At 43.9% G+C, this 23,321-nt stretch overlaps 1 protein-coding gene across 1 annotated transcript in view; it reads left to right on the top strand.

Moving 5' to 3' along the window:
- Positions 1-23,321, top strand: part of SDK1 (sidekick cell adhesion molecule 1) — a 387,816-nt gene that overhangs the window by 308,764 nt on the left and 55,731 nt on the right. Inside the window, exons 29-33 of the mRNA XM_005420447.3 lie at positions 1,226-1,324; positions 10,116-10,310; positions 14,271-14,472; positions 16,309-16,412; positions 18,423-18,493. Of these exons, the coding sequence (XP_005420504.2) occupies positions 1,226-1,324; positions 10,116-10,310; positions 14,271-14,472; positions 16,309-16,412; positions 18,423-18,493 (671 nt within the window). The remainder of the gene's footprint in view (positions 1-1,225; positions 1,325-10,115; positions 10,311-14,270; positions 14,473-16,308; positions 16,413-18,422; positions 18,494-23,321) is intronic.

Here is a 23,321-nt window from a genome sequence, read left to right as displayed (position 1 = left end):
CTACAGAAATTTGGTTCAATTCTTGAAATATTTTTGGGCTTTGCAGATGCTAAAACTGCTTTTACTTTCATCACCTTTTCAGGAATAAATAGGTTGAGATCAGTGTGAGAGGCTTCTGAAGTCTCTCATCAAAATCTTTTCAAAATAATAATGGAGTAAACATTGGTTTACACAAGTAAATTCGTTAAGATAATTTGGTTGGGCTGAAAACACATTCAGACTTCTGACTTAACAAAACATTTTCCATGCAGTGCAGGGGAGGAAAGAGTGGGAGCATGTGGATTCAGGAACAGGAACAACTCCCTGACATTTTTTTAGCCTTTTTCTCAGCATACTCCCTGTGTGTGGACCTGGCTGTTCTTTGAAAGGAAAAATAAGTAAAGTTACTATTAGCAGAACTCTGCAGGGAGAGAAAAGCACTCAATGAAATGTACATATCACACTGTAATGAGAAATACTTAAAACTGTTTGTGTTGGATAACCCCATTATAGCAGTTCCCTCCTTAAGTGCATGTTGGCAAATGAAACTAATTGTTCTTCCATCTCCATACCCCTGACATAAATATGTTGTGTCTCCTCTGGGCTCAACTTAATTAAAAGTATCACCGGGAGTAATGCAGGTGGAATTTGTGCTGAAGGGGAAAATTCATGGATGGTAATGTATGAATTAGCATCTCCTCACCTCGTGAACCTGGGCTGGTCAGCACCATTTGTGTTAATGTGCCTCTCACCTGCCTCAGGTTCCCCTGCTCACACCTCAGTGTTTAAAATGCAAATGTAAAGTCAGGAAGCAGTTCAAAGCTGCTGCTGATGACACAAGGAAGGGATATTATTGAATTCCAACAGGTATGAAGTGGATTCTGCTATATAACTCTCTGTAAAGGCAGCTTGGTGTCTTGCTTCATGGTTTGTTCTCAGTTACACCAGTGGTGATGCTGCAGTGAGAAAAACCCTATAGAGCTCAGAGTTCATGGTGCAGTAAAGAAACAGTGTAGGGTGCACTGGTCTGTGCTGTGTTTGGTGTCTGAGGGTGTTGGAAGCCTTTATCCATGGACAGAATGTATATTTATATACAGAATAAATGTATATTATGCACATGCACAGGTGCTTCCAACCACTATTGGAGAGATACAACTTAGGCCGTGATTCTGTACGGGGTGAGCAGAAAAGCTGTGATCCCTGTGGTGTGCAGTCCTTGCTCCATGCTCTCCGTGTTGCCTTGCAGCCCCCGGGCCCCCCGTGAGGCTGGTGTTCCCCGAGGTGAGGCTGACGTCCGTGCGCATCGTCTGGCAGCCGCCCGAGGAGCCCAACGGGATCATCCTGGGTAAGGGGGAGCAGCAAACCCTGGCCTGGGAGTGGAGGGATGGAGATCAGAGCAAGCTACAGCTGTTGGGTTTTCCTGTGCCTTGCACATAAGTAAATCTCTGGCTGAAGAAAAGGAAATTTGCTGCTGTCAGCTGAGGGGCTGTGGTGAGGGGACCAGTCTGCTGTGGGTTTTCCTTGTCACAGACATATTTTCTGAAGAATACTTTTGCTAGGATTTTTCTCCTGAGAAGCTGAGAGGCCTCAGAAACAAAATGTAAACAATAATTATCTGCTGCTGTGGAATGCAACAGGTGCATCTTTGATTGGTCTCATGTGGATTGTTTCTACTTGATGACCAATCACAGTCCAGCTGTCTCTGACTCTCTGGTCAGTCACAAGATTTTATTATCATTCCTTTCTATTCCTTTCTAGCCTTCTGATGAAATCCTTTCTCTTTCTTTAGTATAATTTTAATATATCATTTTCTTTTAATATAATATATATCATAAAATAATAAATCAGCCTTCTGAAACATGGAGTCAAGATTCTCATCTCTTCCCTTATCCTGGGACCCCTGTGAACACCACCACACTTCCTGAGCCAAAATTCAGTGTTGTTCAAGGCTCCATGTCTGAATATCATCTCTCCTCACATCTGCATTTGGGTTGGTAACCTGTTTGGGTGACTGTTGGGAAAACTGCCTGGAGACCTGGATTTGCCCCACCTCTGCCAGACACACCCAATGTTTCAGTTTTATGTGTGCTTCCATTTTATTGCTTCCTTGAGATAATATGTCTGACAGGTCATGAGGAGTTAAATCCTATTTGCCCTTTCATCAAAGGAAAGAGAGGCAGCAAGGCATGACAGGAATTTGCAGAAAACCTTCTCACCTTCCTGCTCTCATAACTCTTGGGTTGCCTTTGCAAGATGTGCACCAGCCACTGTTGCACTTAAAATGTGAAGACTTTTACAATGTAAGAATCCATTCCTGCCTCTAAAATTAACGCAGCTCATAGTTACCAAGCAATTTAGTGTTTTCTGCTGCTGCTGAACACATTTTACAGCAGTTCTGGCTGGTGAGTAAAGATTTGTGTCTCAATTCTGAGAACAGAAGCAAAAGCTTTTGTTTTTATCTAGTACTCAGTCTGCCAGGCCTTTCTGCTTCTAATTTCACTGCCATCATTCAGGCTTCCAGCAATATTCCCTAAAGCCTTCCTTGCTGGCTGGAGGGTGCCTGCTTCAAATGCTCCTGCAGAGGTGGCATTGCTTTAAATACAGAACTCATCATGCATTGCACTGAAATCTTGAGTCAAGAACTCAAAGTGTTTGCTCAGGTGTGTAGTTTACCAAAGTGATCCTGGCATCTGAAGACACAGAGAAATCATCAAACAACATCCAAAGGCAGACTCTGCAGGATTTTCTGAGCATGAGGAGGATTCTATGTGAAGCTTGGCAGTGGTGAGCTGCCAGAGATGGATCCACGCAGGCTTTCTCTGCAGCTCAAGGAAGTTTGGCTTCCAGGTTGTCTTGTGGGTTTGATTTGTTGCTTTTTTAAAGAAACTGTGTGTCCTAGAACTTGCTCTCAGCAGAGATTGAGATTTGAGTCACAGGATGTGGTTAAGGAGAAAAAAAATCATTTGATAGGAGTGATGAGAAAGCACAAAAGACATTTTGCTCCCCCAACTGTGTTCCAATCTCTCACGTTGCTGCACTTTGTCGGCCTCATTTGCTGGAGCTGCTGCAAGATCAGTGGAGTAGGAGCTCTCCTTTATTTTGACTTTGCAGAGTGCTTGGTGCAGTGCATCCCCAGCAATAACAGCTGGTTATTGCTCATTGCCGTTATGGTGATGATAAAATCATACAAACAGGGGTGGAAGGAAAGGGAAAAGCTGTCCCTTAAAGAATCTTTGGCATGTTTGGAGTGTAGACTGTTGTTTCCAATGTCTTTCACAGCCCATGCCCAGTAAGACATCCCAGGATACTTCACACAGTCCTTGACTGCTCTGATGGTGTAACTAAGTCAGTTCATGTCCCACTGTTCATTCCTGCTCTTTCCCACAGTACACTTCCAGGTCAGCCAGTCCTCCTTTCACAAGAACATTCAGCTTTTTCTCTTTAAGTGTGATAATTTGCAGATGCCTTTATTGAATTTCATCTCACTGATTCCAGCCCATCTCTCTTCATTACCCAGATCTCTTTAAATGACACTCATGTCCTCTAAAGTGTGCGCAGCTTGGTTTCATTTTTGGAGTTTGCAAGCAGATTGGCAATTCCATCAGTGAGGTCATTAATGAAAGCATTAAACAGGACCAGACTCATTCATGAGGTCTCATGAGAGCTTACTATGTCCTCCCAGGTTGTTAGCAAATCATTGATAACAACATTTTGTATTTTAAGCGTTCATTTCAAAATGTGTGGTGTTTTTCTTAGATTCTGTTATTGTGTTTGCTTTTGGTGGGACTGTGTGCAACCATATTAAAGCCTTACTCAAAGTCAATGTGGATCATATCTACTCTTCCCACCTGGCCAATTACACTGTCAAAATGGAAAACAGATTATTTGATATTTATTATTTGCTCCAATCAAACAGATATTGGCTGTTCCCTGGCACATTATTATCCTCATGGATGCTTGTATATTGACTCATATTTTTTTCCAGGTTCTTTCTGTGTATTGAACTTTAGCTTGATTTGTCCATAATTCCTTTAGTCGGTCTTGCCTCCTTTTAAAAGATGGTGTACTCTGTCTGCCCTTTTGTAATGTTCCGGGATGTCACCTGTCCTCTACAAGTCCTAGATGAGAATGGCTAATTATTCAGAGATGGCTCCCTCTCTGCAGGGCAAATTTCATCAGGCCTTTCTGTCTTGATTACATCCAGCTTAACTAAATATTCGTTAACCTGTTCTCCATTCCAGCCTGCATCCCTACTTACATTGTTGTCGCTTTTAATTTGTGTGGAGGCTATTGTCAGCACCAACTTCTTGTTGTGTGTGAAAATGCAGCAATGCAGGTACAAGCCTTCATTCCCTCTCTGCCTCACCTGTCTTGCGCTCATTTTTTTCTTCCTGCTGGCTGACCTGTTCTCCTTCTCTCCCTCAGATTTCTAATGTATTTATGAAATCTTTCTCATTGCCTTTGCTTCCCTTCAGGTGATAACTCACTTTGCTCTTTGGCCATTCTGATTTTGTCCCTACATGCCTGTGCTGTCTATTTATACACTCCCTTAGACCTGTGTCCTGTTTCAACTTTTTGTCCAATTCACTTTTGATTTTCAGGTCATTAGTGAGCTCTGAATGCAAACATATTGGCCTCTTAACATCTTTTGTCTGTGTTGGAATAGTTGTACCATTTTTTTTGTCTCTTAAAATGGTCAGCTAACCTGGATTCCTTTTTCCCTTAGAATTCCTTCCCAGGGGGATGTTACCTGCCAGTCCCCCCCATCCACATCTTTGAAGTCCATTGTCTTTATTCAACAGTTCTCACTTTTATTTTCTCAGTGGTGGAAATACTGAGGTTCCTGGAAGAAGTAGTTAGCTGCCAAAGAGAGAAAAAGGGAAAATTACTCGTGCTGGGCACTTCTGTGATCTTTCCTAAGAAGTGAACCATGCTTCAAAAATAGATAAAAAACTATGTGTAGCGTTCTGAGGAAAGGCTGCAAATTTGGGGAGTTTTGGGTTTTTATTTTTTCCCTGTACACTTTTTACATCTCATTACTATAATGAACCTCCAAAACACCACTCCAACCCTCTGGTCAAGTGCACCAAAGTGGAGTCATTGGGAAAAATAAGTGAACGTAATTTTGTGTGCTGCCCTTCTATTCACTCCTGGGGCTCGAAAGAAAAACCACTTGCTTTGCAAGAGCGACTTATTCTCAGAGCCTTTGAACTAATGTTCCTGCTCTGGCTGCCTTGTCCTCTGAGCATACACGCACCTTTGCAGCTAACGTTTTTGTAATCTATATAAAAACATGTTCTAGCATTTCAGAGAGAGATTAGCAGGATGAAATACTGGCAGGCACCAAGAGGAAAAACCACTTGTTTGTTTGTTTAAATATTTTACCATGCAAGACTGTGAGATATTTCCCTTTTTCCTTCTGGGAATGTTCCTCCAACCATCTGACGTTTCACTCTGTCTTCCTCTCTGCACTCAGTTCAGCCAGCACGCACATAGTTCCCTCAAATACTATTGAAGATAAATGAGGCATTAATGTGCATTTGTGCACTTCAAGCTATGAGCTCCCCCTGAAAACGAGAGCTTAACCCACATCCTCCCAGGCCCTGGTTAGTATTCCTCACGGTATCCTCGTATTTAGCATTTACCTGGAGCTTATTGCAAAAAAAAAAGTGTAAGAACTCCGTTGAGAATTAGAACCAAAATTGGATGTAATCCATGTTTGCAAATTCCTATTTTGATCCCAGGCTGCATTTGCACACCCGCTGGCCCTAAAACAGATAAGCAGGAAAATCAACAAACCAGATTGCTGCTCCGCCGCGCCAAGCGTAACCTCGTGGTATCGCTCAGCTCTCCCCGAGTTCTGTGACAAATTAATAATTGTTTGTATCTCTGCTGCACCGTGGCCTGCACCAACAGGTGCTGTCACTTCTTGAAGGGCTTTGTATGGTGATGAGCTTGAAAGCTTTTTGATATTCATGGGGTGTTGTCACCCTCCTGCTGCCTGTTTGCTTCGGGGAATCTGGCGGCTGTGTTGCAGTGACCCAACATTTAACAGGCAGCTGCCAGTTATTGAGTTTGGGAAGTGTGCAGCTCATGGAACTGCTTGCACTTGTGCAAAAAAAAAAAAAACGCTCAAAAAGATGCTGAAGTGACAAATAAGCCAAGTTTCAATGAATAAATAAACTCCTGAAGACTTGATCTTTTCAGGAGGGTTTTTAATGCTGTTTTGGCCTGGTGAGTGGCAGCACTCCCAATAGCAGAAGGGATTTGGGATCTAATGCTATATGGCAAAAAAGTTAAGAAAATAATATGAACTCTTATTGACCATCCAGATATTTCACATTCTGTAACATATTCCTTCCCCCCAAAAGTTTGCTCCAATCACCTTTTAAAGGTTATACTTTCATTCATAGTCTTTGATTTTTTAACTTTTTTTTTCCTAAGATATCTGCAACATCTTATTGTCATAATCTAGCAAGGAAAGGAAGCTGCTCATTCCTCCACTGCAGCAATTGCCTGTTATAGCCCTCGAGCATACATTAATTTCTCTTTGAACACTTTCCATTTACCTCTATTGATTTGCCTCATTTGATTTCACTTAACATTTCCTTTCTTCTCCTATCCCTTGTTGCTGAAATTCATCAACTTAATAATTTTATCTTTTTGATCTTGCATTAGCCCTAGTTATTATCCAAGTTGTAGTTTAAGTACTGAGTCTTCTGTGCCACTCAGAAAAAATAAAAGTAATGCTTTTTATGCCAGTCTGGATCCTCATTGTCCCAAACTGTCTAACAGGAGGTGCAGGGGATCAGAACGAAGTACTGGGTGTCTCTCAGGCAGGTTGTGGGTGAGCTGAGAGTGATAAAAGTGAGCTGAGTTCAGGTGTAGAGCTTGGATATTTGCCTTGGAATCAGACCTATGGAGGTTTTGAGTTTCTTAGGAAGTCTGTTAAGGTGATGGCTCTGGTCATGTGAAATCAGGAAAACAGATATTTCCTCAGACTTTGAGCCAACAGCAGATGTAGGAGAGGACAGTGAAAGCTGGTGCTGTTTTTCACAGGGATGCAAAGAAAGGGAGTTTGCAGAGCCTGTCACAGAGACAGGCTGTGACAAGTGATTTCCTCTTTCTCACAGCTAAATTAATTATTTCACTAGCCACCGACCCACTCTTGTGTAAGATATTGTAATGGCCTAGATATGTATGTGTTCCTTTGCCTAATCTGGGTGTGTTTGTAATTGCTTTCCAGCATGACTGCCACCATTTAGTAGTAAATAGTTATCTTTCTATTCCCCCCTTACATTTTAACTACACTTCATATTTTACAAAGGTTTAGAAAAGAGAGGAAATTACTCGACAAGGATATGTCCCAGATATCATACTTATCTTTTAATAACTAGATAAATCAACTTTTCTATTCTTTTAATGTTCTCTGTTTCCCTCCAGGTCTTATTCTTTGCGTCTTATATCCCTTTATCAAGCTTCTTTAGCCATCTTAGTTGCTTTTTCCTTCATCTTTCTTGCTTCTGTAAAAATTTCCCCAGTGCTTTTCTTTGACTATTTTTTCCTCCTTGTTAAGATCCTGCACTGGGGTTTTCACTCCCACTTTCTTCACATCAGTATAAACAAAAAAGATCATATATATCAGTTCCTTCTCCCCGTTGCTCTCTGTCTTTCTGTGGACTTTTCAAAAAGATCAAAATATTGCAGCATTAAGGGTACAGAAATACTTTGTTGAAATATATTGGACCAGTAATGGAAGAACTAGTCCCATGGATAAAAGGAGATAATTTGCAGGTGAAAGAATGAAATGTTGAAAGTGTAAGTCCCCAAGACTTTGCTGGTATCTAAGCATACTCAGGAGCACTGAAAAATCAGGAGACTTTTTAATTTATTAGAATAGAATAGAACAGAACAGACTATTCCAGTTAGAAGGCACCTATAACAATAATTAAGTCCAGCTGCCTGACCAGTTCACTGCTGACCAAGTTACAGCATTATTAAGGGCTTCATCCAAATGGCTTTTAAACACAGATAGGCTTGGGGCATTGCCCACCTCTCCAGGAAGGCAGTTCTGGGGTTTAACCACCCTCTCTGTTAAAAAATTCTTCCTCATGTCCAGCCTGAACCTTGGCTGAAGCAGTTTTGAACCATTCCCATGTGTCCTATCAGTCCCAGGGAGATCATAGCGCCTGGATAGTTTGGGTTAGCAGGAATCTTTGAAAGCCATCTAGTCCAACCCCCCTGCAGGGGGCATTCTCAACTAATAAAGGTTGTTCTGAGCCATGTCCAACCTGACCTTGAATATTTCCAAGGATGTGGCAGCCACGACTTCTCTGCACCAGTATTTTACCACCCTTGTAGATCAGCACCTCCCTGTCCACACCCCCTCCTCAGGGAGCTGTGTGGTCACCCCTCCAGACTAGACAAGCCCAAAGTCCTCAGGCACTCCTCATAGGACATTACTGCCAGCCTTTGAAGAAATCTAAAGGTCTCCACCCAGCTGTGGAAATGTTCCTGCAGGATGAAACCAACCACAGCCTGGGGGAGTTGGGGCTGAAGCCACAAGTGCTCGGAAAAGCCGGGTCACTCCTTGAGGTGTCGGTGCAAATTGTTACACGTGACGCAGCCATGACTGCTGCCCCATGTCCCCAAGCAGCTGCCAGAGAAGAAAAAACAAGGAAACCCTGGTGCATCATCAGTGGCACTGTGAGAGTCAGCACAACAAAATTAATACCATCTGTATCCCAATTAAATTCCACTGTTTGTGGCAGAGTGTGCCACACGCGAGTGGCATCGATTCCAGGGTCTGCAGGAACTCCAGGCCTTTCCTGTGAGTGGCAATGTGGCAATTGTGGCATATTCACAGTGGGAAATAAATGTCATTGGGTTTTCTCTAATAGCCATAGGTAAGATCAGCCCCTCAGATTTCATGCACTGACCTTCCCAAATGAACCATGCCAGGTTTGGCTCCCCTTGGTCTTGTTACAGCCAAGATGTGGTGCGAGTTCAAACTCTAGCTGGGATATTAATTCCATGAGAAAGAGATGGCTCAGGTGCTGCAGACCTCTTTTGTCATTCAGAGGGTGAGCAGAGGGTTGGCAGAACTGTGCCATGACTGTTTTGTTTTCAGCTGGTTTGATTTGGATTTGTTGGCTGTGCTCTGCCCTGTGTAAGTCCATGGAGCATTTAATCATACATTCAGCTCAGGCAATAAAACCCCACATCAGTTCTGCTATTAATTGATTTTGGAAGTCAGCTGCTGGACTGGAAGTTACCATTGAGCTCCAGAAGTGAGAGCCTGATTGAATTGCTGGGTTTACAGAATAGATTTGAACATTTGGCAGACCCTCTTTGGGGGACAGTTATCGCTAGTGGTGCGTAAGAACCCTGGAAACCCTCCTTGCACAGTGGAATCATTAATAACGCAGGCTAAACTGTGAGCTCCTGATTGTCAGGCAGCGTGGAAGGGGGGTTATCACTTACAGGCATCAGCAATATTGATTATTGAGACCTGCCTGGATGAAGCAGGACCACAGAGCTTGCAGGCTCCTTCCTCGGGCTCTGGGCAAGGGCAGCAATGCTGAATGACAGAGGGTGGCTTTATTGGCAGTTCTGGCACTCCCTGCTGAGGGAAAAGCACTTGCAGAAAGGAGGAGCGAGCTTTGACTGGAGCAGTTTGGAGGCTGCCTGGTTTGGTCAATCTAGCTGCTGGAGCTGTAGCTGAAGAACCTTGAATTTGAGCCATGGTGAGCATGGGTTGGAAAGCTGGAACTGGAGCGTTGGCTTTGAACCACCTCAGTCGGGTGACACATTGCACCAACTCTGTTCCTTTGCTTTCCAAAAAGGTGCCAGAATGCCCAGGAAGGATTAAACTGGTTTTGCATCTTGTTGGCCTAAGGAATGGAAAGTGAGCTCAGTTTCATGGCAGTTGTATCCAGCAGAGCCTCGTGTGTGAGTGATTTCCTTTGTGAGGTGTGTGGCATCTGCCAAGAAGCAGAGCTGTATAACACCAAAGGCAGTAAATTACTTTTCTTCCGACTTCAGATAAGCATGTAATTAGGATAAACTAATAGTGCTGGTGCTCTTTTGTCCCTGCTAGAGAAGCCAGCTGAGCCTTTTCCCCTCTCTGCTTGCAGGGTACCAGGTTGCCTACCGCCTGGCCAGCAGCAGCCCCAACAAGTTCACCACGGTGGAGGTTGGCTCCACAGTCCGGCAGTTCACGGCTACAGACCTGAGCCCAGAATCAGCCTACATCTTCAGGACATCTGCCAAGACCAGGCAGGGCTGGGGGGAGCCTCTGGAAGCCACGGTGATCACCACTGAGAAACGAGGTAATGCTTGCAAGCCATGGGTTCAGGGAATTTCTGTGCCTGCCCTGGAGCCTGCGCTGCACTTTGGGGGATTTTAATAGCAGGCTATGCCTCCTCCTTCCCACCCCATAAACCTGCCCCAGTCCATGGCAGCATCATGATTTGAGAAAGCAAGGCAGACTTTTATGAGACACAGTTCTTCTAACCTGCCGGGCTGTTGGAATTGATTTTTCCATCAGCTGCTATATTGGCCATGTGCAGCCTCTTTTTGCAGTCAGATGGGTTTTTCGTTTTTTTTTTTTTTTTAGCCCTCTCGTTTTCTAGAAAGATTGCAATCTTAAGAAAGTAAGTGATGGATGAATTATATTGATTAGGGAACGCAAAATGAGAGGCAGTGGTGTTGCAGAATTTCTCCACAGCTCCTCCATTGTGCCTCAGCCCTGACCTAATGTGTTTGTAATTACTCTGGCCTTTCTCTGCCACACGCTCCAGCAGAGCCTTTGCATGTGGATTGCCCAGACTTTTTCTGCTTCTTGCATCAGCCATTAAATGGTTGTTTGCATCCTGACTCTCCAGGCAAGTTCTGCTCTGAAAGGAATCTAGAAGGTGGCATTTATATGTGTGTGTAAATGAAACCAGATGCTTTGATACCAAATGTACCAAAATGTGAAAGACGTGTAAGGTATTACAGGATCTGCTCTGCATCACTGCTTGTTTTTAATGCTTTGGCTCAAGGAACTGCTCATTCCTCCAGTTTTAGAACTGATCTGTAGAACTTCAGTTAAAAAATTTGCATTTTCTACTTGTGCATGAAGATTTTAATTTTTTTTCATTCAGAGCGAAAGGAGAATATATTGCTGAAATTGGTGGAGAATAAGAGTGTGGGTTTTTCCCTGGTCTTGCATCTTGTTCCACTACAAAGAATGTATCTGGTCTCTTGAGCTGGCAAAATCAAAACAAGCCAGGGTAACTCTACCAGCACCCACTGGGTTTTGTGCTATGTCTGGATATTGATATTTTTAAAGTAAAATTCTCCCTCAAAAACTAGAACCATACAACTCCCATGCCTTATAAAAGTCACAGTTCAGAGAAGAGCACACTCCAGCAGGTCACCAGGCCAGACCTCCACAGACATCTTCCAACTGTTGCTAGAATTTCTGCATGTTCTTGTGGGCCTGCTCTTGGCGTGTCATAATGCAACCAATGACATTTGCTTTTAATTCCTAAAATCTTCCTGATAAGCAATCATTTGTTTAAAGTCCTTTCTACACCTTGCACATCATTTATTGCAAGAGTAAGAATCTCCCATTGTATTTGCCAACAATGTCTTCCTCATTATTTTTCTTTTAACATTCCTAAGAAGAGAGGAAGTTGATGTTCGGCTACCAACAGCAGGAGCCTGTAAGGTGCATTTTAACTACTCCTGGCCTGTTTGGTTGGGTTTAAAATTCCCTCTGGCAAAGCTCTGCAGATCATGTGCAGCCTTCCCAGTGCATAACACTGCAGTCCTCAGAGAAAGAACCTCTGGAGATGTATTAGGAAATTTGAAGTGCCTCTGCTAAAGGTACTGTCCATCAAAGAGATTTATCAGCTCAAGGTTTCTCCCACCCTGTCTGATTGCTGTCAAAGGAGAGGTTCAAAGCTTGACATGTAGAGGCTTCCAAAAAAAAACCCACCATGCCAAAAAATGTGAATTCTTAAAGCTCAGAGCCTCTCCTGCTCAACAAAATGTGCTGAGCTTCCCCAGACTGTGCACAAGGATGCACAACAGCTCAAGGCAGAACTCCCAGCTCCACTGTGGGAACAGTGACCCCTTGTTGCTATCAATGCTTTAGGGTTATCTTGAGTACCCAAATCACAGCGTAACATGATCCCTTTCTCTTTTTGATGGACAACTCTTCTGGGTCTCTACGTGCTTTGGAACCACAAGCGTACTGATCTCATATAAAGTATAAGGACAACAATGTGTTTTCTCACATCAGCAAGAATTATAAAAGGGGATGATAAGAAATTATAAAAGGGGATGATAAAGAAATCCAGTGCAGCTATTTTGCTAACAAGAAATTAACCTGAAATGTGTATACATGACAATAAATATTCTAGAATGAAAAGATATCTAATTCCTGTTAATAAAGATGTATTTAATATCCTCATAGACCTTGATACTAAGGTAGACACAAAAATTCTCTTGAAAATTAACAAAATTAGTCACTCTTGCCTTTGTAAATTCCTTGGTTAATCCCAGTATAAATCTTTACATTTTGCAGTGATGCCTGTGATTTATAGATCCAAAGTTATATTGTGGCTGTATTCTCCAGAGCCTCTCCTGCAGTGCTTTGAATCTACACTTCAGAATAGTCAACACTGGGGATCAGGGCAGAACTGAGTTAAAAAACTGAAATGTAGCAAGAAATTAAAAGTAGTCTGTAGAGTCATGTGGCCTTTCATGCCTGCACTGACAGTCTCACCTTAGCATTTGCTTGTGGCTAAACTCCCATAAATAAACTCTTTATACTAATGGGTTTGTACAAACAGTCAGCAAGTATATCCTGCAACACGGGAGATTTTAAGATCTCCCATTAGCAGCAGAAAGAAACCAAATCATGGGAGACTGACTGCAAGATCTGACCTGCCCAAAAGTGCAGAGCTTATCAGCAGAATGTATAAAATCCCTGCATGACTCTCCCTCCCTGGCATGGAATAACCCCACGTCCCTGTCTCTGCCTGTCAGTGTAAGGCACTGACCTTTCGCGTCGTGCTGCTGCTCGCAGGCTGCTGGCACCCAGGGCTTCCTCCAGCTAATAGCTTACAAGTCTTTGGGCACTGATGTCAGCGAGAGCAGGCTGCAGAGAAATGCCAAAACATGCAGGAAATGGTTGTAGGGGATGGCAGGGAAATGAAGCGCTGGCCGTACGGAGCTGTGAGGAATCAGGCAGGCAGAGGTGTGTTTATGGAAACAAGTGCTGATGAAGTTGAATTGAATTGCTTCTCAAAGGCAAGTCACTGCGGTGTCTCCAATCAATTTCTGCTTTATTACATGCCACACATTTTAATCAGAATCAATAATCTTCATGATAAACAATTAAACAATTATTCCTCACTCTATAGAGTTTCTCTATTGAAATCGATGGAGTGCGGAGACGCGGTGACGGGAAAGGAGATCTGTAATGAAACAGTTGGGGCTGGCATGCTTACACCTGCATTGCCATTCCCTGCTCATCCCAGAGGTGTGAGGGTAATTACTCTGGAGAGATCTCCCTCAGCACTGCCTGGTTTGGCTTTGCAGGTTCAAGGTTAGCGGGTATGAAGGGAAGAGTTGGGGAGCTCTGGAAGGGACCTGCAGCAGGTGCTCCAGCCCCAGTTCTGTGCTGGCTCCAGGCTGGGGTTTGGAAGCAGCAGCACCAGGAGTTGCTGATGCCTCCTGCTTCCTTGCCTGGTGCAGGAATTCAGCATCAGCTGTTTGTGCTTGGACGCTGCCACACAACAGCCTGTTCCAGCCCAGCTCTTCTCTTGCCTCAGCAGGGGGAAGAGGACCCTGCATAGCACAGAGAGAACAGAGTTCCTGGAACCAAGGAGTAAGAACAGGTTTAAAAGGGAGCTGATTTACACACAGATTCTGTCAAAAGAGCAATTGCAGCCAGAAGCACAGCTGAGTTTCATTAAAGATTGCCTTGCTTTGCTTGGCTGTCAGTCCTGATGATTCTTCTCTAACCTGCCAGGTCAAGATCCCCCCAAGTTTGAGGTCTGATGTGAGGAAGGTTTATATCCTGCAGTGACCTTTGATGCAGGAAGATAAGGATCAGTTTTACTGCTCCTTCTTGCAATAGAAGGTTAAGGAATGGGATGGTTGTATGCTTCATGTGGCAAATCCAAAAATTCGATGCCCTTTGGCTTTGCCACTGTGAAAATCTGACCAGGCTGTCTTATTTTACATTGTTTTGAATTTCCTCTCAAAACAGCTAAATTATGGTTTGATTGCAGAACGACCAGCACCTCCCAGGCAGGTGATGACCCCCCAGGCTGACGTGTCCTCCCGGAGCCTGGTGCTGACCTGGGTCCCTGGCAGTGATGGATCATCTCCAATCCGATATTTCACAGTCCAAGTGCGGGAGCTGCCACACGGGGACTGGCAAACCTACTCCTCCTCCATCAGCCACGAGGCCACATCCTGCCTTATTGAAAGGTACCACGTGATCCCAGGCTAGCACAGAAATTCCCACACTTTCCCACTAGTTAGGAAACCAAAACAAGCATCGCTCAGCTTCATGTTCTTTTTGGGGGAGAGAGGTTAAGTGAGGCCACTGCTCCCGTTTTAGAGGTGGTGTTATGAACAGCAGTTGAGAGATTTGCTGAAGGTCATGCAATAAATCTAATTAAAGTTGGACTGCAGTGCATCTTTTTGAAGCCTTTCCTGGAAGCTCAACACCACAGATAACAGTACTCAGGCTAAATCATATGTAGCTACACAGTGCTTTGTAAAATACAACTAGTTAAAAATCCTTTCAGTAGTGACTGATGTTAAAATCCACTCCGAATGCTGCATTGCAATTATCTCTATATAAGCTTTTCCAGATGAAATAAGAACCATTTTTATCTGTATTTTCCATACTGAAGTTTATAGATAGCATCAGAATGTTTAAACTTTGTTATTCAGGCTTCATTATATCCTCTGCAATACTGGTGTAATTAAAGTCCTTGTAACATCAGCAGAAGTAATTGAATGTCTACGAGCAGGTACTTGTTTTGCTGTCCATTTCCTCTGTTGACGAGCCAGTACAAATCAGATTATTTCTAAAAGGCTGTGAGATTTAGGCTTTAGAATCAGGTATTCCAAGCATTCAGATACAGATTTTTGGGTCTGTTATCAAAAGCATTAGTGACCGTGGTATATGGCAGCTCACTGGTTGTGTGCCAGGATCTTTCCAGTAAAAACCTGCAAAAACAAGAAAAACATCTACGTCACTTATACTTGACATTGGCATGACTGAAAACAAAAGATCAAAAAGGATGATTCACATTAATCAAGTTGCTGTAGGCAAGTGATTCTGACCTGATAGGGTGGCCCTGCTGAAAGAGATTTCCTCTCCCCCTTGCTAAAAGCACTTTCCTGTGGAAGTCCAGAAGTGTCCTGGATGTGAGAGTGCTGCCCATCAGAATGCATTATCCTTGATGTTTAATCATTCTTTACAAGTAACTTGGGTTTGTAGTCAGTGTTCCATCTGCCAGTGGATGGTTAGACACTACCAATTAATTAGTGAAATCCCCCGTAAGTTACAGCTCTGCATTTCAAACCTCTGCCTGCGACTCCAAAGGCAGCCTCCCCTTCACCTCCCCTGCCAAGCCAAGACAGAATCATCTTTGCAAGGTTATGTCAGCTGGAAATCACTCTTTGCATATCTTAAAGCACCACATAGATAAAGGAGCTGCAGGGAACCTGTTGTCGCTGTGTTTATTAAATAATCCAAGTAATGGCATTAATTTGGGATTCAGCACGAGCAAAATGCACTGATCAAGTGGTGTGGTGTAGGGGATTAGTCAGGAACTGGCAATCTGAATTCCAGAGCCTGCTGGGCCCTGGCTGACCCTGGGCACGTCTCCTGCCTGCTCCCCACCTGTGCTGCCCATCCATGCTCAGAGGATGGGCTGACCCAGATGGCTTTGGAGGATATCTCAGCAAAGCACCTTGAAAGCCAGGCTCTGCACAGACATGCAGAACTCAGATAGCAAGCCCCAGTCGTGGGCTGCTCCATGAGCTGCAGCCTCAGGTGTGTGTTCTGGTGGTCTCATTTATTCAGCAATAAATGAGTGTTTCTGGGAACTCAGGGCAGGGGACATCTGGGAAGGTGCTGATGGCAGCAGGGATGGGAGACGGGGGACACTGCAGAGAAGAGGCGATGGGGAGAGGAGACAAACTGCTCAGTGACTCTGATGGGCAGTGGGCAAGTTCTCCATGCAGGCAAGCTGTGATGAAGGAGGGAGATTTCATCCCCTTTTCAGCCTTGTTTTCCCCATTCCACAGCCTGAACCCGTTCACCTCCTACAAGCTGCGAGTGAAGGCCACCAACGACATCGGGGACAGCGACTTCAGCGCGGAGACGGAGGCGGTCACGACCCTGCAGGATGGTAAGGGAGGAGGAGGAGACACACTGGGGGCTCCCCAGGGCTCCTGGAGCCATTGAAGGGTGTTCTCCATGGAGGCTAGAGTGAAAACCAACAGGCAAAGCAGTTTTGTCCACAGGAAGTTGACACAGGTAGCAATGAGATATGGCTGAATTAACAGGCAGCCTTCAAGTGTCCTGCTGTGCCCTCTGATAATGAATCATACTTTCAGGAGTCTCAAAATGGATTTAAACTTCGTTTGATTGGCTTCCAAACTCTGCACTAACCATTATCGTTGCAGAAATTGAATAATTTACAAGAGAGCATTAAAAATAAATGTAGAGCCCTGCATACATTTGAAGAAGTTTCTTCAATTGTTTTCCCCTCACAATCCATGTCAGTCTGCAGAATGGCAAAATTGCTGAGATATAAGTAAGAAAGAGTATGAAGCTCCTGGAAACATGAGCATTTAATCCTGCAGATCAGGACTAATAAACTGTGAATGACATTGACAAGGCTTTTATTTTTAGCCTTAGAGATCAGCTTCTAATTCCTTGATTGTATAAAGTCGATGCCTGAATGCAGAAGTAGCTCTGATGTCTTGAATGGAGAAAGGAACTCTGTAGAGTAGGAAAAGCATCAGTATGTGCTTTTACCCTGCAAAATTGAGTAATCCTGGATACATACATGGATAAATATATTTTTGGGTGCTATGAGGTGGGAGTCAATCTCTTCTCCCAAGTAAGAAGTGGTAGGGCATAAGGAAATGGCCTGGTTGCACCAGGGGAAGTTTAGATTGAATATTAGGGAAAATTCCTTCACTGTAAGGTTTCTCAAGCACTGGCAAAGGCTGCCTGGGGCAGTGGTGGAGTCCCCATCCCTGGAAGGATTTGAAAGCCATGTACATGTGGCACTTGGGGACATGAGTTAGCAGTGGGCTTGGAAGTGCTGTCTTTGCCAACCGAAATGATTCTGTGGTTATGTGTGTATATATTGTATATAGTGCTAGGAATTATTTGCTATGAGGAGTGATGAGTTAGAAATGACACTGACGTATAAAAAAAGGAAGCCATTTTGCCAGGGAATGTGATCTTGAAATCAGAAGACCTGAGAGAGGACAGAGCTCAGGGATGTGGGATGTTAAACAGGAACCCATTTAATACCTGACCAATGTGCTAAGCAGCCCCTTAAAGGCATCCTGACTCTCCACCTTCCTGCACAGCAGCAGCAGGGTCAGTGCAGCCTGTAACTGGTGCTAATGAGGCAGGACTGACTCACTGGTTTGGAATTTAAAATTTCATTTTAAGTTCTCTTTGAATTTAGCTACAGTGGATCCAGAGTTGTGCTTGGCCTCCCCACAATACAGCTGGGAAAAATCTGTGAAAGCTTCTCACCTCCTCAACAAACTGAGCATTTATTCTGCTGAGCAGCTCCAGTGCTGCCACTTGAGCACTGCACTGTGGAGGGCTGTGAGCTCCTGATACGCCTTTGCTTGGTGTCTTCGAGCTGCTGTGGAGTGTCTGGGAGTGCCACAGGCCATGGGCACAGGAAAGGGTTAACCTGTGGTAAATGAAGCTGTCCTGACTAAAATAATGTGTGGCTATTTGACACACACTCCTGAATTCAAGGCAGGCTTGCCCCAAAGGTGGCAAAAAATCTCCTGAATTTTTCAGGGTGCAGTTTTCTCACCCTTTGGAGCCAACACACAGCTGGTTTAACCTCCTTACAGATGGGCATCTGGTGGTCTGTGAGCAGCTGGCTGCTGCAGCTTCCTCCAGGTTCATGCCCTGAGCTTTTCTTGCTCTGCCCAAGCTGCCAAGGCCCCAGGTAGAGCAGGGGATGTAAGAGGAATGCCTGGCTTCTCCCTGGGCTCCAACATCCACATCCACCATGCTGCTTTTGGGACCCACCATGAAGCAGCTGGGCTAGATTTCCTTCAGCAGTGAAGAAAAAGAGCTTGATGAATGAAAGAAAAGCTGCCCCTTTTCCACTCTCTTGCTGTAACGGCTTTTGTTTCCTTTTTCTCTTGTTTAGTTCCAGATGAACCACCCAGTTCTGTGTTAGTAACTCCCCACACGACCTCCTCTGTCCTTGTGCAGTGGCAGGTAGGTAAAATGAAAAATTCTGATGTTCCTGTGAACAATTTTTTGGTTGCTTTGACTTGTTGAATTTAAGGGTACATTGCCAGGGACATTTTCTTGAGCTGGAAGTATTGTACTAACATTGAAGGACTGCAGCTACTTCCTTATTTGCCTGATCTGGCATATATTTTAGTGATGAATGGAGATTCCTGTCAGTTGCTTTCACTTTGTGCCTCACTGGGACGCTGGTAAAGGAGTGCCTGTAGCCATGTCCGAGATTGTTTCTTGTCAGATTCTTCTGCCCTTTCATTGCTCTCCATGGTTGTGCATCTTTACGCAGAAAACACTCCACAGAGATGGTGTTGGTAAGATCAGGTAATCAAAAGCTCACGTTGTGCACAGCCTCCTCCTGCTGCTGGCATGATCAGAAGCCTGAGATCAGTGCCTGAGATCCCATTCGTACCTCTGAGGAGCTCCACATGCCCTCTTGACTCTTTGAGAGGGAAACATTGAGTTTCTTCAGAGAAAAGAAAGGAAGTTTGAGCTCTCTGCAGTCTCTCTGGGTTGGATGGGGAAGTATTTGTGTCAAGTCTGCATTTTATAGTGGCATTTCCTCTGCCTTCCTTTCTCTCTCAGCCCTGGCCTCCTGGGAGATGCAGGAGCATTTTGTGATCCAGTGCCTGAGGTTTCTTTTTGCAGAGTGGGCATTAATAGAGGGACCCCAGTGGGGCACTGCACATTATCCACAACCCATCCTGGAGAGCCTCTGCCCACCCTGCTCCCCAGACAATGCCCCCCAAACATCATAAGGATGACTTTGGACAGATTGCATTATAGTGAAAAATGTACATATGCATTTACAGTACAGATGGGACTCCTTGCATTTTTGGAAGAAAAATATGTGGATGAGGGTGTGTTTATTGGCGCGCAGCAGCACTTGAAAATCTGCCTGGCTGTGCTGCTGGGTGCCTGCCCCAGCTCACACAGGAGAATCCTCAGCAGCAGAGTTGCTTACAGCATCTTGAGCAAATAGGAGACATGTTGAGCAGTTTTACCAGAGGAATTATGGAGAGATGCAAATCTACCTCCCCACCTATGACAAGGGCCCCCAGCAAAGGGGAAAAAAGAGCAGAGAGAGAGGACAAAGAGGATGTGAGGCACAATGGACCACAGAAATAAACGTTCCCCCAGCTGACTGATTACTGGTGTGTAGTTAATGTGAAATAGGTGGTTGTTTAGGTAATTGGATGCTTTTCATTTCATGAAAGTGAAATGGGGTTGTTGTGCCAGAGCTATCTCAAGGGAGTTGTGGGCGATTATATGTCATTACCACATGTATATTAATAGGTCCTGGTAATTCAACCGTACTATATTTTTCAAATAAACAAAAATCTTGAAGTCCCACAATAGCCTCCAATTAAGAGGAAGTTTCACAGCATTGTCTAAGAAATAATGTAAACTGAAAACAGCAGTCGAGCTAAATGGGAGAGTGGATTTCCAAGCAAAGCTAAATTTTTAACTTTGAGCTGTGTTAATAATTCACAAAACAAATTCTCGATGCACTATCTGGGCTTTCAGCTGCTTGGTCCAATCAGTCCATTATTTTTAAATTTAAAGGAGGAAGAAAATAAGTAATTTCTAGTGAGGCCTGTTGTATCAATAATGCAGGGTTATTTCAAATGTTCTGGAGGATGTTACACTTAACATCAGGATCATGTACTGTTCTGCTTCTACCTTAGAGATAACAATTACTCAAACTTACATTTGAGTCTTTATTTATTTATTTCTCTTTAGAAACAGCACAAAGATGTTTCTCTTACTTCTGTACAACATTATGGGCTGCCACTCATAACCATTTTACCTATTTCAGCAGATCCCCCAGGCCTTTCTACAAAATCCTAAATAATCCATTACATCAAAAGCAGAGTTTTGTCCACAGAAGACAGATAGGAAGGGGAAGACCTGACCTTTTAGCAGAGTACCCTTTCCAGGAAAAAATCATCATTTCCATGGAAAAAGAGAGACAGTTTGCAAGCTGTTTATTTTCTGAGCTTTCCTGTCCTAAATCTCAAGGAAGGAAAAGATGGAGAATCACATGATAGCATAAGAAAGCAATGTTTTCTTTTTATATATTGTTTTATATGAAAACAATAACATCAGTGTTGGGTCACAATGAGAAATTAAGCTTTACTTATAAGGCAGTAACATGGTAGAGCAGGGAGTCACAGTCTCCTCCTCAGCTTCAGCAGGGTTTTCCTTTTAGACTTCTGCAGGATATTCCACTTCGGTTTTTTTGGGTTTTTTTTTCTCCTGAATTAAAAAAAAAAAAGTTTATTAGTAATTAAAATAGGAAAAGTCTTAATTAATAAGAAAAATTAAAATAGGTAGGTGAGGACATTGCTGTGCTGTGGAGCCCTTTTCTGCAAGGGCACTATCAGGGCTAAAGTAACTTCAGTGTAATACAGAAAACAGAAAGTCAGAAGATTGGAAAAGAAAAAAGAAAACATCAGGAGAAAGATACTGAAATTTTCCAGTAACCCCATCTCATCTCCTTGCACAGGAGAGTGTTTCAGCTGGTCCATGAGCAGGAACATCACAGGGCAGCCCTGGAGGAACCTTACACTTTATTTGGTCTATTTTAGTCCCTTGGACAAGGGGCTCTCAGCCTGAGACTAGGAAAGGCTGTTGTACGAGAGCTTGATTTATTTGCCTTGTAAAATGCAGTCGTAGAGGGAATATGATTGCCCTTTCTAAAATACATCACAGGAGTAAACACCCCACAGGGAGAAGAACAATTTAACCCAAAAGGCAATGTTAGCACAGGAACAAATGGTTAGAAACTGGCTATGAATTATTTAGATTAGAAATTAAATGAATGTTTCTAACCGCCCGAGTGGTGAGGCTGGGAACAGCTTCCAACAGGAATACTGGGAAGCTGAAGGATCAGCTCCATTTCTGGTTGGTGGTTCTGTCTGTTAAAGAAGCTTTCAGCAGGTGGGGTTCTGCATGGGGAACTCCCAGCCCTGATGATTCTCGAGGTCCCTCACAATCCTGTACCCACAGCATTGTTCTCTACTCAGATCCCAAATAACAGTGAAAGGTGGTCAGAGCTTTGCCAGAGGATGGAGCACCACGATGAGCATGAAATGATGAATAAGAGATCTCCACCCAGGCAGAGCAAGTGAAATCTTGGGAGCGTTTGGGTTGCTTTCAGCAGGCTCTGTGCAGGACAGCTGCAAAAGAAAGCAGCTTCCTCCTGGAGCAGGTGTAGTTTCCTTATACTCTGGTTCACGTAATTTTCTTTTTTTGGTTTCAATAAACTGCAGTCTTTCTACTTAATTCCTTCAGCCCTCACCCAGAGCAAGGTCCTTGGCACTGAGACTGGAGTTCTCTCCCTCCTCTTGCCATTGTAATGGAGTAATGGAAAATTCATGTCATTTCTGGAAGCAGAATTACCAAAGATCTTCCTCATTTCTGTCAAGATGTCCTTACTTTCTTCATTAAAGTTACATGAGGCATTACCTTCTATTGTGACAGTGTTTCACACCAGCAGTTAATTTTTACATAATGCTTTTCCTTAGTAAAGTTCTCAAGGCTGGTAGGGATTTTTCTGGATTAAAGGCAAGATTATCATTAAAACCGTTTTCATTTATACTTTCAGCCCCTTAAATTTCAGTTAAAGAATCTTTAGAAGATAAATGGCTCAAGGCATCTCTTCTCTGCAGTTCTTATCCTGCATTAGACTCAGGAAAGTAATTTTTTTCCCAAAACATGAGGAATCCCTCTGTCTCTACCTAAGCAAACCGCCCAGATACAAGTCTCCTTTCCAGTGTGGCAGCTGTGTGTCTGTAGCTGAAGGAGGATGTGAGGGGCTGCTGGAGAAGCCTTGTTGAGGTGTTTTGTCTTTGAGCATCTCCCAATATGATGCTGAAAGAAAAAAACTCATATTTGAACCATCCTATGGCTGTATGTGCCAAACTTCTCTGAGCTGTAATTGAGGAGCCCTTGGTTCTCCTCTGTGCCCACCCCAGAGCCCATCACACTGTAACTTCTCTCTAAATACCTCTATGAGGTTGTCATTAGACCTAGTTTTGTCTTCCTAATCAAAGCCAGAACAATTTTTATTATTCCTTTTTATTTTCCTTTTTATTTGATCATCAGTCTTTCAGTAAAATAATGCCAAATGAAGAGTGTCCTGTGATCAGTCCCCAAGGAAAAGGAAGAAATTCTGTCTGTGACAAAATAATTTATTTCCTTTTGGAAGCAGTGAAACACTGTTTGGCTGTTCCAGTGTTGGTGGTGGAAGGCAGCCTGCATTTCCAGGGAGTGCTCATTTATACTTTTCATCCCACCCAGGTTTCTGTGGGCCAAGGAGGAAAGGAGCTTGGTTAATTGTGTGGATTTTTCAGTCAAGAACCTTTTGCAATGGCCACAGCAGAGCAAAATCCTCAAATTTGCCTTTAATTGTGTTTTTCAAACCACACGACCTCCAACCCTGTGCGTTATTAATGTGTTTTCAGCAGAGCACAGAGCTGTTGTGTTGTGATTTCAGGGTTTACCTCAGAACCTCGGGTCCCTCCCTTGAAAATTCCCTCCCAGGTGTGTCAGTCACCTCTCCTTTCCCCACCCTGACCTCTCCCAGCACTGTCTGTCAATCCTGGAATTCCAGAAGGGCGTTCAGTGATTGGCAGAGTCAAAGGATGCCCTCTACCCCTGGGGGGGCATTGGGCCATCCAGGTGTCCTTTGTCCCTTTGTCCCTCCCCTCCTGTCCCTGGTTGGTGGCTCCCTGCCCCTTCCCTGCCCCTCTCCCCGGGGTTCAAAGGAGCAGCAGCCACGGGCTCAGGGAGGTCT

The sequence above is a fragment of the Geospiza fortis genome, unplaced genomic scaffold (genome assembly GCF_000277835.1).
Source record: "Geospiza fortis unplaced genomic scaffold, GeoFor_1.0 scaffold237, whole genome shotgun sequence".
NCBI classification, from domain to species: Eukaryota; Metazoa; Chordata; class Aves; order Passeriformes; family Thraupidae; genus Geospiza; species Geospiza fortis.
The sequence above is the reverse complement of the archived record's forward strand: the minus strand, read 5'-3'. Positions and strand labels throughout refer to the sequence as shown.